Here is a 14,372-nt window from a genome sequence, read left to right as displayed (position 1 = left end):
AAAATAGATCGACCAAAAATCCTTTTTAAATAAAAACTTTAGATATCTTGGGTTAATTATTCAAAAAGATAAAGAGATTGATGAAAATATTATTTATAGAATAAAAACAAGATTGTTAAAATAGTGAGGGGTGTTAAAAGTCTTATGTGATCGTGAAATACATTTGAGATTAAAATTTAAGATAATTATGATACCAATAATGCTTTATGGATTTTTGAGAGTTGAGAAAAAATATATATAACAAGCTTATGTTGTGAACATGAGAAAGTTGTGATGGATATATATAGTTATTAGGAAAGATAAAAAAAATATTTGTATTCATAAATAACTATGTATTGCTTCAATAGAGGATAAAATAAAAAAAATTATATAAGATGATATGTGCATATGTTTAGGAGATATTTGAATATGATAGTTAGAAAAGATGAAATAATTAATATTAGTGGTATGAGAAAAAAATAAAAGAAGACCTATAAAGACTTTATTAAAATTTATAAATAAATATTTATATATTTTGAATTCAACTAAACATATGACTTTTTATAAATCTTAATAAAAAAATATAACTATTATTATTATTATATCCTTTACTAAGAGTAAAATATATTTTTTACTTTAATCTAACACAAGAAAAAAAACACTTCAATTAAATTCCGAATTGAATTGAATTATTATTATTATTATTATTATTATGACATGATTAATATATCATTTATTATAGAAGTAATTAATTGATTTCAATTCCGAATCAAACCATGTGGTGTTACTTATGCACGTCAAGCACACATTATTATTAGGAATGGTGTTGGAATCAATTAACAAGCGTTATTCAATGAGATAGCGTTATATTGATCATCACAACGATTATAACGGCCGTTATTTCAAACAAGGGTAGGCGTGACCACGCGTACCGAACTCTCCTCAAGATCCGCAAAACAACCAAAGGGGTCGCATCGGGGCTTTCATGACCGTCCGATCGATGAGAACTTTTAGGCGCACCGTCCCTTCTGTCCTCCCAATCTCACCTTAAAAGTAATCTCAATTAACACGACTCGCCAATTGGGCCCCACGGTCGACACCACTCGCGGGAAACTATATATATATGCTGCGGCTTTTGACGCGGACGAAAACCCTACTAACAAAACTCCTCCTTTTGTGCATTTCAAGATCTCGTTCCTCTCGCGGAATCCGATTCAAACCCCACCAGGTCTTCTCATCAAAGACGCAAGCTTTGGGCGATCCGAACCCTAAGGAACGACAATGCACGGCGGGCAGATGCTGCTTGAGGAGCACGTGCGGCTCGCTTCGGTGCTTGCACCCTCCAAGACCGTGAGATGATCTCTACCCAGTTCTCTTATTGACTTTGATTCGTGTTCTTGTTGTGCGTTCATCAGTTTATGATAGGTTTATGGTTGCCTTTTATTTGCTTGACTAAAATCTTGTGTAATCTAGCGATTTTCTTGACGTGTTCTTTTGATCTTGACTCTTGCTCTACGTATCTCTCTGTTATTCCATGCTTTTATCCTATTTTGTTTGTGCGGAAACTGTATGGAAAAGAAAGATGAAACCGTTCAATTAATAGAAGCTGAGGGAGACCAATAATTCGGTCAATTTCTATATTAAGGGTGTATCGATTTGGTAGACGGTATTCCATCCCCGTTGACCATTGACCCTGCTCCAAATGATCCCCTTTTTCTGGTTTATTACCAACGCTTCCTTTCTTTCCAAGAAAATATAACTTTGTTCTCAAGAAAATAGAATATTTAATAATAAGCAAGAAAGGAAGTCTCCGTAATGGGTCTCCTAGAAATGAAAGCACATTGTATACCATGAATCGTATGAGTTTCAAGGGCTTCCACTGCTTAGAAAATATTTTGTGATCAAAGAACTAAAATAAGAAGGAAAGAAAAATAAACAATTGCAGCTGGTAGAAGAATTAAATCATAGATGCTTTTTTTGTCCAAATATGTGATAGAGTGTTGCATGGTTATTAATTCGAGATAATTTAAAACAGCTCAACAGGGAATCACATCCAATATGTTCAATTTGCCTAGTGCTTTGACGCCAAACATTCATGCAAACTCACTATAACATCTAATGCCAATATAAACTGTTTTGAAGGGTTTGCTGGTATCATATCGAATCTGTTGCAAGATCATTGAGGTATCTGGGCCATAATTTAATGATTCTTTTGGAAGACAAAGGTGTTGAGTTTAGAACGATCAAATGATCATACGGGTTTGGTGCTTCATGGGTATGCACTATCACAAACTGAAAGCAGATATGTATACCTTATGCTTTATCACCTGACTTTGATCTGCAAAGTATTTGTATGTTTGGAAAATTCCCAATCTGCTAGATATCAGTTGGAAGTTCCAATCTTCTTTGTTATCATAGTCTCCATATTTTCCAGTAAGATATGATGGACATTCTTTGATCAGCTCTTCCTCCATGAAAGATATCAAAGATATTTGTCATCTCTTTGTTCCTTCATGAACGATGTTTGTCATCTCTTTGTGTTTCAGATGTCAAAGATATGTGTTCATCCCTTGCATCATTGAACGTCAGACTCCCACATGAAAACTAATGCCTACTGTTACATTTGCTCTTCTCCAAATATTGACTCTGTTATTGCATGGTACATGCATATTTTTAAAGAATGTGTTCTCAGTTCTCTGTTACTGAATGTGTAAGCCTTACACAAACATGCCATACAAGGAAATCTGACCTTACCGAAGAGTAACTGTATCTATTCTAGAATAATCTTCGACAACATCAATAAATGATTCTTAAATAGCCTTCTGACCGCATTATAGATGCTGCCCCTTTGATGTTGCACCCTTAATGACCTTTGCTGAAAACTTGAGGTTTTCTGGATCCATCTGTATGGTCTGTACAAGAATCTTTGCATCAAAAGGAGAGGAAACAAACACTATGAGTGGAGATTTCGAGGATTATTCTTATGTTGGACAAACACGAATTATAGTCCCATATGTTTTATATTGCTGAGTCTAAGAGCTTTTTACACTGGAAATATCTATAGATGGCATGATATATATGTAGAAATTGTAGTTTCAACTTTCAACCATCAATTTGAATGTTGAATAATTTTAATGCAGTTTGCTTACTAGATAGCTACAAGCCTACAAGTATACTAATTATTTGTGAAATTACAGAAATTTTTCCCATCGTTGACTAAAATTGTTGGGACACTTGGGTCAAGTTCACGGTCTGTTGAAACAATTGAGGCATGCCTCACGGCAGGAATGTCAGGTTTGTTTTATGTATTCTTATATATCTTGGAAAGAGTTTGTTATGTATGTCCTATTAAAGTTTCTGAAACAGTGTTTTTTTTTGTCCCTCAAGTTGCACGCTTTGATTTTTCTTGGTTAACTGCCGAATACCATCAGGAGACTCTTGATAACTTGAAGAAGGCTGTGAGTAATGTCAAAAAGCCATGTGCTGTAAGTAGATATCTTACAATATCTTTTTACATCTTTGACAAGATTGTTAAATCTGTTAAAACAATTTTTGTGATGATCATATATTCAATGCAACAAAACTTATTTAGATAAGAATGCATTAGTGGCACATTTGCAGAGAGCTTTAGTAATTTTACCTACCTGAACAATAATATCTCATCACAAGCGCCACCCTTGGGATTATTGCTTTTGGAATTAACAAATAGTTCTTTAACTTTTATGTGACAAATCTTGCAGATACCTCTAACAAAATCCATAATCTTTTGTCTTAAGAGCATGTGTTTTAGAATCATATGCTTCTTTTGGTAATATGCCTGGGAATTTATTTCTCTAGGAGCTGATGAAGTCAGACTTGAGTAAATAAAACTTGAGATTCCTGTGTATTCATCTAGATAATGCTATTTGGAACTGAAAGATGAATTTAGCATTTGAGCTGCATCAAACATATGATTAGTGAACTGGAAAAGTATGGATTTCAGTTATGCACATGCATGGATATATAGTTCAACAAAAGTGATGCTTGAACTTAATGCTACCAAGATATTATGACTCGCTCTTGATGAAATGTTCTTAATTATATATTTTTTTTGTTTGCAAATCTTGATCATTGATCCATGCAATTGTAAGATGCAAATTTGCTTGGCATTGTGCTCCGCCAATTAGTTGTGTTAGCTAGAGTACCATCAGGAACATAGGACTGCTATAGATGCAAACTGCACAATGGGCAGGAGACAAAAAAAAAAAAGTTTCATTTATTTCATGCATATATGTGGTGCATTTAGGTATGGAGCTAATAGTTACTCATAATCATTAAACACTTCTGCTGGCCTGTTATTCTGTAACTTCCACAGATACAGCTGTGTTCTGCCACTAATCTGAGCTCTGGGGCAAATTTTGAAAGATTGCATTTTGCTCAAATGTTTTGACCTGGACTACATGCATATTATTCTGGCTGCAGATCTTCACTTCATAGTTAATCTGATAATTTCATAAGCTTAATTTCCCACATCTTAAAAAATGCTGATTTTTTTTATTTCATTTTTTTCTCCTGTGTCGAATTGTCTAATTGTTTTTGCCATTATTGAGGAGCTTGTGTTTCATTCTTAATCATTTGTGGTGCTGAACTATATTTTAGGTCAAAAGATATGTAGCTTATTGAACATATTATGAGTTATCGCCTCAGGTTATGCTGGATACTGTGGGTCCAGAACTTCAGGTTCACAACACACCTGGAGAACCAATTGAGTTAACGGCTGGTAATCATGTCATTATAACTCCAGATCTTTCTAGAGTTCCATCAGCTGAGATATTGCCCATAAATTTCACTGATCTTGCCAAGGTGAGTATCATATAATTGATTCTATGGATCTCTAAGTTTATGGTCTTTATTCTTATATTGGATGCAGGTACATATTGTGATCCTTCTGTGTTTGTATGACACACTCGTTATTTTCTTGTTGACATATTTATGTATTTGCAGACAATGAAACTTTATCTAGATGAAAATTTGTGCCACTTAATTAATTTTAGTCTAATTTGAATGTCAATTGAGAGAAGCTAAGCATTGTTGATTAGTCTATAGGAATAAAATATATTAAATCACTTTTTAGCAAGGATCGTAATTTCGTATCGTACCAGAGTTTTGAGAGTAACTCGGTATGGTACAATACATAGTACCAAGCGGTACACCATGGTGTACCGCTCGGTATATATATATAAGCGACGTCGCCTCCTTTTTCTACCTGCATGGGGAGAAGAAACCGAGGTTTCCTTCTTCCCGCGCAAAAAAGGGCGACGAGGTGATGTCGCCACCTCGTTGCCTCGTTTCTTCTACCTACGTGGGAAGAAGAAACATCGCCTCGACAACGCTCCGTTTCTTCTCCCTGCGACGTCGCCGAGGCTTTTTCTCCTTGCGTGGATGAGGATAAGTCGCCGACGATGCCAAGGCCTTGTCGCCTCAGACGAGGAGGAGGCGACACCTCATCTGCGGTGTCCAGCGAGGGAGGACGGCGACGGATCGGGATCGTCGAGGGAGACTGGCACCGGATCTCCAGGTTCTTCCTTTTCTTCTCCCTCGGCTCTACCTCAGCTAATACCACCCGGTAGCGGGCGACAACGGTCGAAATCGATCGTCATCAACCGATTTAAGGTGGTAACGGGGTGAAAACAACCCCAATCGATGGTACCGCCCGATAGCGGGTAGTCCACGTACCGCCCGCTACCAGCGGCATTATTCGAAATTAAAATCCTTGCTTTTTAGTTATCTTTAAAGGCCAATCCTTTTAAATGATTTTGGAGCATTTATTTGTCAATTGTATTTTCTTTTTAATTGTGATTCTGATGCTATATTGTTCTATCCAACTAGAATTTTTTTACCATTCAGACTGTTATCCAGTTATGCTTTCTCGAAGTTTACACATTGCCCTTTGCTCAATTTTTGATCTCTCCTTGCTCAAGCCAATTCTCCTGTTGTTGGAATCAATATCTATCAACTATATATAATATATGACATAGCAACATAGACAATTTTTTTGAAAGAAAATAACAGTACTTCAAACTTCAAAGATAGTTAAGTAGAATAAATTGGTATTGAGAAGTTGAAAAAAACCAGATGATTCTGAATGCATCAAAAACTGGGAAGAAAACGAGAAATGCTGATTGATGATGGCAATTAAAGTCAATGCTTCCCCTTATTCGTTCTTGTGCTCCAATTCATTAGTGATAAATGACAACACTACAAACTTACAGTTTTTTCTTAGTGAATAAACAAAAGTGTTTCAAACTACTGAATCTATTTAAACAAACAATTAAACTATGAGTTTTAGGTATTGGGCTTACCTAACATATCCTAGCATTAATCTCTCAAACTGAATCTACAGACAGGTAGGTAAACACTGTTTGATTAGAATGTGATTGTGCCCGACTTTTTTTGTATAATTAATCCAGTTGTTTGAAATTTATATTATATTGTCTACTGTACAAGGATTGTATAACAATCAGCTTGTGTAGATATGGGTCAAAACATGCAGTGCCAGAGAGGTTACAGCATGTTTCACACCAAACTAAAGAACTTGCCTGCATGTGGCTAGGTCAATTTCTGGCCTGTGGCGACTGACATAGGGGTGTACCAATAAATATGGAGGACATTCATGCCATGCTAAACAGATATTGGCATACCTCATGCCACAATACACAATCCTTGCTGCCCTTATTTATCATTTTAAAGTCGACTGACCTAACTGCAATTTTGTTATGTAAAGTTAGTATGGGCCCAAGAAGCAACAACAACAAAGCCATAAGCACTATTATGGGCCTAAGCACAGATGAAAAATAAGTTGACCCTAAAGTACTTATAGTTTACTATATTTTGTACAGCATAACAACAACCTTATATAAGCTAAACATGAAAAACTAGATCAAGCAAGTTCATTTTTCAGCTAATGATACATGACAAGCAAGCACTCCAGAAGAGCACCATTCTTATATGAGTCCTGTGCTTCTTACAGCTGGTTCATTTCTTGCTTTCTACATAAAAATCCAACTGCTTCTGTTTTTAATGTTCTTTAGTCTTTTAGGTCCACTAGGGCTGATGTAGCTCATCTTTAGAAATCAACTTAAGTAAATCTTCACATCTGTAGTTTATAAAGATAAAAGGTGAAAGCAGCTTGCCAAAATATGGTGTTCCATCATTCTACTTCAGTACATCACCTGGCCATGGACAACTTTTTGCTCCCCTATAGCATGACAGTATCACTTCATTTTGAAGGAGACTTATCATAAAATGCTTTAATTCGATTGTTATTAACATGCCTGTGGTGCATGACTTTGCTGATCAGACAAGTGATTTGAATAGTATATACAGCTATCAATGTATTAACATCTCGTCAAATAATTATAAGCTTAAACTCTCCGACAACAAGATGATCCTGTTATGTTATTTGATGAATCAGATGGAATTGATAATGTTAAAAATGTTAATAATTATTTTAATCTCTCCTATATTTTCTAGACTTAAAGTTGTTTTTCCATTACAGAGAATAATTACCTTATTTCTAAAGTAATCTGAGCCAGTTTGTCTATTCCTTAAAAAAAATGTAGCAGTAAATTGGTGTGTCTATGAATCCTTTTGTATTTATTTTCTGATAGAAAACTTTTGTTGAATATATTTAGTGGTTAGTGCCTCCTTTTGTTTTTCAATAATGTATTTTTGTTCTACATGGAACTGCAGGCAGTTAAAAAGGGTGACACTATTTTTATTGGCCAGTATCTTTTCACAGGAAGTGAGACAACATCTGTATGGCTTGAGGTCATCCTTCTAAACTTTTGAATTTTTGAACTCCTTGTTCTTTTTCTTGTTTTACAAATTTATTTCCAAATACTTTAAAGCATGAACTTCTTTTTCACAGGTTCTGGATACTGCAGGTAAAGACATAAATTGCCTTGTGAAGAACAGTGCTAGACTTTCTGGATCCATTTTCACTATGCATGTATCGCAAGTTGCAATCAGTTTGCCAACTCTGACTAGTAGTGATAAACAAGTAAGGATTACTTGATAGCAAGTACTTAGTTGCTCTGTTTAATATGCTTTCCCAACAGTGTCTTGGTTCTAGGTACATTTGTTTTTTAGATACCTTTGAGCCATGAATTGTCAGCGGGAATCTATATCTTATTCCCTGGAATTGCTATATGTTTGGCTAATTCCTTCTCATGTGAGAAAATTAAAAATAACTTCCAGTTCTTGGTTGTAGATTGTTTCATTATTTGGCATGTTGCATGTAGCTACTTGATAATAGAGGTTGTTACTTATTCCAGTTGTTAAATCTTCCTGAGAATGTTATTAATGGATGCATGTATATGATATCAATTAAGATACCTAAATTTAATTTTAACATTAGCATCCATTTATATTAGTTCCTATATGAAATTCGTTTGTAGCCCATGTGACCCAGATAAGGAATGATGTGCAAATTCTGACCAGCTTAGGATCCAAAACTTTTACATGTTGGATTAACGTCTTTGAACTCAGCTTGGTTATATAAGTGCTGGTGGTTCAAAACATTCTTCTAGTCTGCTAGTGTCATTTTGTCAAAATTGGATCAAAATTTAACTTATCCTCTATAACAGGAACTCGTGATATTTCTTAAGTTAATTCCACTATTCCTTTTGAAGTATGATCCAAGCTGGTTCTGATTGCTAATTTACACTCTCCATGCAATAACAAGTAGTATTTTTTTCATGTAATTTTTTTTGCTTTATGAAGTTGTTTCATGTAAAGCAAACTTATGATTGTTACTATATTAGGTTATCTCAACTTGGGGTTTGCAAAATAATGTTGATCTCATTTCCTTGTCTTACACCCGTCATGCAGAGGATGTGTGCGAGGTGAGTTCATTTACTCCTTTCTTGCTTTTATACCCTTTTATATGCCCATATGTAATTACAAACCATGTTTTTGATTAATCATCATTAAAATATGTTAATTATATATGCTAATTTGTCTTGATCCATCAACAAGCCTTCAATCCCATTCACGTGTGATCAGGTACATGGATCTTTTCCATCAGTAAGCTCTGTTTGGGGCAACGTTACTATACAATCTAAGGTCCATAAAGTCACTTATAGTTTTTCTAGGACAGTCTTAGGTTATTATTTTTAGCTTTCTACCACTATTTTGGATTCCCACTCCAATTTGGTGATATAGGTTCCTTTGAACATAAACAAACCAAGTATTTATTTCCTTGAAGGTGTCAGCCAACATAGCTAGTAAAGACCTTGATAGTATATCGCAATGTCTTAGGCTCGAATCCCGCCTTCGCCACTTATACTTTGCGAAAAAAAGTATTTGTTTCCTTATTAAGAAGCACATGTGGTCACACAACACTTTGGGTGCCCATCCCTAATTAAATAGCCTTTCTTTAACTCTGTAAGCAACATCTTTCTATTCAACAGTAGATCTTGGATATCAAATGCTTTTGCTTTTTAATTTCTCTTGTCCATGTATCTTAAATTAAAATTGAATCTTCTTGTCCAACATAAACGATGTTATCAGCATGCAGTGTACGTTCAATCTGATTGTACCTGGTAAGTTGAGATGTGCTGATATCGAAATATATTCTTTACATACTAAAAAGCTGATGGTCCCTGCAAAAGTTATTTCTTTAAATTTATCTAATCTTGATTATAAAATATAAAGCACTTTGTGATTCAGTTTAGAGAGTTGAGACAAGAGCTTTCACATTTCTGATATCCAACAATTGATTAGACTGCTGTATTTATAAAATTTGGACTTGAACTGAACTTTGAAGGACTAACTGGTTATGGCTCAGAATAATTTTGAAGGTGGAGGACAAAGGTATCTAATTTTAGGAATTTTTTATTTTGAAAGTAAGCTTTTAGTTGGAAAGACCTTGTTTATGTATAATTTGGAAGTTCATTTATAGTTGTTGGACGACTTGATAAACTTTAGCTTTAACGGTCCTAACAATGACAAGGCATGTGGTATCTAGATTTGTTATGATTTGGCTAGACAAGATGTGCAAAAAATGCTTTACAATAGATGCCAACACAAGTGGCTGGTGGACATCACAAACGCACTGGAGCATGCCTACACAGACTAGTCTAGCGAAGAGTCACACCAATTTAAGTTGGTATCTACCAAGTGCTACAAAAACGGCATACTGCAGAACTAAGATCTCAGTTGTTGTAAGGACAAGTATTCCTATTTGTTATCTGTATTTATTTCTCTCTAGATTCTCTCCCTTAGTTTTACTTCTTTCTTTCTATTTTCTACTCAATTTCCTGAAGTATGATATGTAGAAAATCTATCGGTCTTTCTTTTCCAAGATAGACTGGCTGGATATTCTACCATTGAAATACTCCATGTATCTGATATGTAAATTGTCCTCAATGTTTTGTAGAATATTTGCTTGAGATTGCTTAAAATAATAGTAACTACGAACGTCATGAAGTTATTAATTGTTTTCATTAGAATATACAGCATAAATATCTCTTAGAAAACTAAGCAATTTTGTGCACCTATTTTTTTTCTGAGGAAATAAATTAATTTTTTGTTCAGATGAAATATGAAAATTTGAGTAGTCTAGAACTCTTAGATCCATTTGTACCCGTTGCCTCTCCTATCTTCTAAAACAGGGCAAGATTATCATAAGACAGACCGAAACCTGATATAACATGGTAATGTGGTTACTCTTTCAACTTCTTTCTTCCTCTTTTTTGTCTTTAAGCATACAAGCCGAGCTCTAGAATACTAAATGGACTTGCCTAATCTAAACTAGATGTTCCTGAATACTTACACTTGAAAACTGAATAGCCCATGTAGGAACTACTTGTTATGTGAAAGATCTTTTTTATTTTTTATTTAATTTCATGATTGCTGTTTGACATAGTTTGTCATGAATGTTTTGGTTATAGCTATGGAATTTATGTAGACCTATATATGTCAGCACAAATATGATATAGTATGATGAACTTAATATTTTCTTTCCCGAACATGGGAATTAGTATTTTTGAATTATTTTGATTTTAGTTCCATGCTCATCAGATCTGGCATGAGCTGTTGTAGGTAGAATAGGTCAAACGATTGCTACTAATGGTACTAGAAGGTAGGTGGAGTTTGGGACATTTGAAGTTGTTGCATTAATCTGATCTTACATGAGTTTTGATAGATATGCTAACGAACTGCTGCTCCTTGGAGTTCTAGATCCCCTTGTTCTTCTTAGCATCTGTTTTATTCGTTTTGTGCAGCTTAGAGAATTTCTGAAGTCACATAATCTTCTCACCACTCAGATATATGCCAAAATTGAAAATTTTGAGGTAGAGCACTATATTCACCGTTGCATCTCTCTCTCTCTCTCTCACATCTCTAAAATCTGTCCTGCATATGGTTTTTATGTGATTCTAGGGTTTGGATCACTTTGATGAAATTCTCCAGGAAGCAGATGGTATCATTCTTTCTAGAGGAAACTTAGGGATAGACCTTCCCCCGGAAAAGGTAATATTGCTTCCTACAACTAATTATTCTGATATATCAATTTTTTGTTTCATGTTGTGATTCGAATATGATTATGACTAGTGAAGCATGTTAATCATTAATATTCAATAAAAAAGGTACTATGCATAATGTTGTTTTTTACAATTGTCAATTGGCAAGGAGTTTGACATATCTTCTTTAGTCTCTTGCATATTCTGCAAGTTCAGAATTGAGGATGCGATCAACTAAAGACAATACGAGTACTAATAAGATTGGTCAGTTCTGTTCAAGACTTAGGATTAGTTTGAACTCTTGTGGCATCTCCATTGAATGTTTTGTAAGGACGTCCTTATTTCCTTAAGAGGCTAAGAATCACTCTTATCTTCTTTTTTCCCTTCTATACACCCTTGTCTCTCCATCTATATCAGGGACTAATATTACAAGAACTATGGTCTGATGCAAGTTTTGGAGCTGGCTTTAACAAATTGTATTATGAAATTGTCCTCAAGATGTTCACTCTTCTTGTTTTGAGTTGCAAAATACAATATGTATATCATGTCATGTCAGATCTGCAGCAATAACTGCAATCCATTTTCTGATGTTTTCCTTTCGGAGATCCACTAAGTTTACAAACTGCAATGTCCAGGTATTTGTGTTTCAGAAAACTGCAATTCAAAAATGCAATATGGCTGGAAAACCAGCTATAATTACTAGAGTAGTGGACAGTATGGTTGACAATTTGCGTCCAACTCGTGCAGAGGCAACTGATGTAGCAAATGCTGTTCTGGATGGTTTGTTATTTTGGTTCACAATATCAATACTTTTGTTCTATTGTTGACTTTGACAATATGTCAACCCTTCAAAGTGCAGGGACTGATGGTATATCGTTAGGTGCTGAGACTCTTCGAGGCCTCTATCCCGTTGAAACAATCAGGACAGTTGGCCAAATCTGCGCAGAAGTACGTTATCGAGAGTGATTTCGTTGCTCTAACCATGATTTGCAGTTTGTTTCTAAGAACTGATATGGTAAAATCTGCTCCACTCTCTTTGCAGGCTGAAAGTGTATATAACCATTCTCATCAATTTAAAAGAATCGTACAATATGTTGGTGAACCAATGTCTCATGAAGAATCTGTCGCATCATCAGCTGTGAGACAACCTTTAGCTGTCTGTTATCATACAGTTGTAAATTTCTCATCCATTGGTTTCTTATTGATCTGTTTTGATGCCATCAAGGTTCGTGCTGCAATCAAAGTCAAAGCTGCTGTAATTGTTGTGTTTACTTCGTCCGGAAGAGCTTCAAGGTACTTTAATCTTTTCTTTCAGGATTCACAAGTGTAAGATTTCAATGCCACATCATGGCAGCAGTCTTACGCTGTTTCAAATGACAAACCGATATTGATGTCCTGAACTGACAGGTTAATAGCAAAGTATAGACCTCCAATGCCTGTTTTGGCTGTTGTCTTCCCACAGGAGGGAATGGGTTCAGTGGAATTGAGTTCTTTCGGCATAACACAGGTACTTAATTCTCTTCCTAGAATGTGCATATTCTTCCAGAATCTATATGATTTGGGGAACTTGATAATTGTTTTGAAATATCTTTAATGTGCCATTGTTTCTTGTTCAGGCCAGGCAGTGTCTGGCAGTAAGAGGTGTTTATCCTATTTTGGCCCCTTCTAGTAAGGTAAGCAATCTAGTGTCTGCAAAATAATCAGGCACATTTTATTACAGTTATCCGTAGTAAACTATGAAATTTAATCTTGCTCACACGAGTATTTCTATTATAATGTGGGAAATGTGTGTTCTCATGCTCACGAGTGATTCACCTTAGCTGTAAGTAATACCGCTTTCTGATGCAGGGCGACGCGAGCATGTCAAAGGAAGAGTCAGGGTTGAAGCTTGCTCTGGGCTACGGTAGATCTGTGGGAATCCTGAAGCCTTATGATCGCGCAGTCATCTTTGAGAAGATTGGCGACTCCTCAGTCGTTAAGATTATCGAGTTTGAAGATTCTTAACAAAGTATCTATCCATAAATTTTGTATTCCAAAGTTTTTATTTTTATTTTCCAAAAATAAGAATGAGAGAACAGTTGTTTCCGTCCTTGTTTTATTGCCGGCCCGTGAGGGATTTGATCGATATTACCGACGTCATAAACATAGATGGGAACCACCACCGTCGTGGATTCATATGAAACCATTGATTCTGTCAAAATTGCAATTTGCTTGATGCTACATGGTGTTTTGTGTTTTGACACACTTCCATAGCTCAGCGTTGTCCAAGCTTGGTGTCATTTCTTGGCATTGATTCTTTGAACCGAGCTATGCAGATGATGGATAACAGTGAACTCAATTATCGGATGCATGACTCGAATCCGATGCATTGCTCCTCGTGAGCTTGGAGTAAATAGTTTCGAGGGATAAATTTGCGTATAACGACAGAGTAATCGACCAACAAGCGAACAGTAATATCCTGAGATCCTTCTCTGGAAACTCTCAGAGGTGATTATAAAAATAATTAAAAATCCCGAAAGAAAAAACACTCCGATTTTGATCGGCGACGTGATTCTTCCAAGATCACGAGGAGAAGATGGGATAATGAGTTTGCCGTCGTAGATAGAAAGAAGATCTACACGACCGTAGGGCTTAACACGAGACGTTGGGTGGTCCCGCCTATGTGGTGGGACCCACACCCAAGAGAGAGAGAGAGAGAGAGAGAGAGAGAGAGAGAGAGAGACGACCGACCTCACCAAATAGAATAAAATCGACACGCGCGGAATTGGAAACGTGGAACCGCTAAATTATGCAATTTTACACCAACGAGATTAATTTTTTTTTTTTTATTGATCGCTTCGACGAAATCCAAACAAAGACGATTTCATCCTAATCGGAGACACGAATCGA

At 35.7% G+C, this 14,372-nt stretch overlaps 1 protein-coding gene across 2 annotated transcripts; it reads left to right on the top strand.

Annotated features, from left to right (window-relative positions):
* Positions 1-1,130: 1,130 nt before the first annotated feature.
* On the top strand, positions 1,131-13,703 carry LOC135592702 (pyruvate kinase 1, cytosolic-like). 2 transcript variants are annotated; one of them, XM_065082329.1, is made up of 16 exons: positions 1,131-1,329; positions 3,177-3,273; positions 3,367-3,464; positions 4,666-4,821; positions 7,711-7,788; positions 7,889-8,020; positions 8,784-8,864; positions 11,247-11,315; positions 11,404-11,493; positions 12,119-12,263; positions 12,343-12,431; positions 12,526-12,621; positions 12,709-12,776; positions 12,891-12,990; positions 13,100-13,156; positions 13,332-13,703. In XM_065082329.1, the coding sequence occupies exons 1-16, from the start codon at positions 1,261-1,263 to the stop codon at positions 13,485-13,487; spliced, it is 1,581 nt and encodes a 526-aa protein (XP_064938401.1). In that variant the 5' UTR covers positions 1,131-1,260; the 3' UTR covers positions 13,488-13,703. The 2 variants fall into 2 exon arrangements, with proteins under 2 accessions (XP_064938401.1, XP_064938402.1); XM_065082330.1 differs by lacking the exon at positions 1,131-1,329 and adding an exon at positions 2,116-2,254.
* The last annotated feature ends 669 nt before the right edge of the window (positions 13,704-14,372 follow it).

The sequence above is a fragment of the Musa acuminata genome, chromosome BXJ1-9 (assembly GCF_036884655.1).
Source record: "Musa acuminata AAA Group cultivar baxijiao chromosome BXJ1-9, Cavendish_Baxijiao_AAA, whole genome shotgun sequence".
Classification (NCBI taxonomy): Eukaryota; Viridiplantae; Streptophyta; class Magnoliopsida; order Zingiberales; family Musaceae; genus Musa; species Musa acuminata.
Note: the sequence above shows the minus strand (reverse complement) of the source record. Positions and strands in the feature narration are given on the sequence as shown.

Coding starts and splice junctions, on each gene's coding strand:
- LOC135592702 (XM_065082329.1), top strand. CDS start 1,261: ATGCACGGCGGGCAGATGCTGCTTGAGGAGCACGTGCGGCTCGCTTCG. Junction 1,330..3,176: donor TGCTTGCACCCTCCAAGACC/GTGAGATGATCT, acceptor GTGAAATTACAG/AAATTTTTCCCATCGTTGAC. Junction 8,865..11,246: donor ATGCAGAGGATGTGTGCGAG/GTGAGTTCATTT, acceptor CGTTTTGTGCAG/CTTAGAGAATTTCTGAAGTC.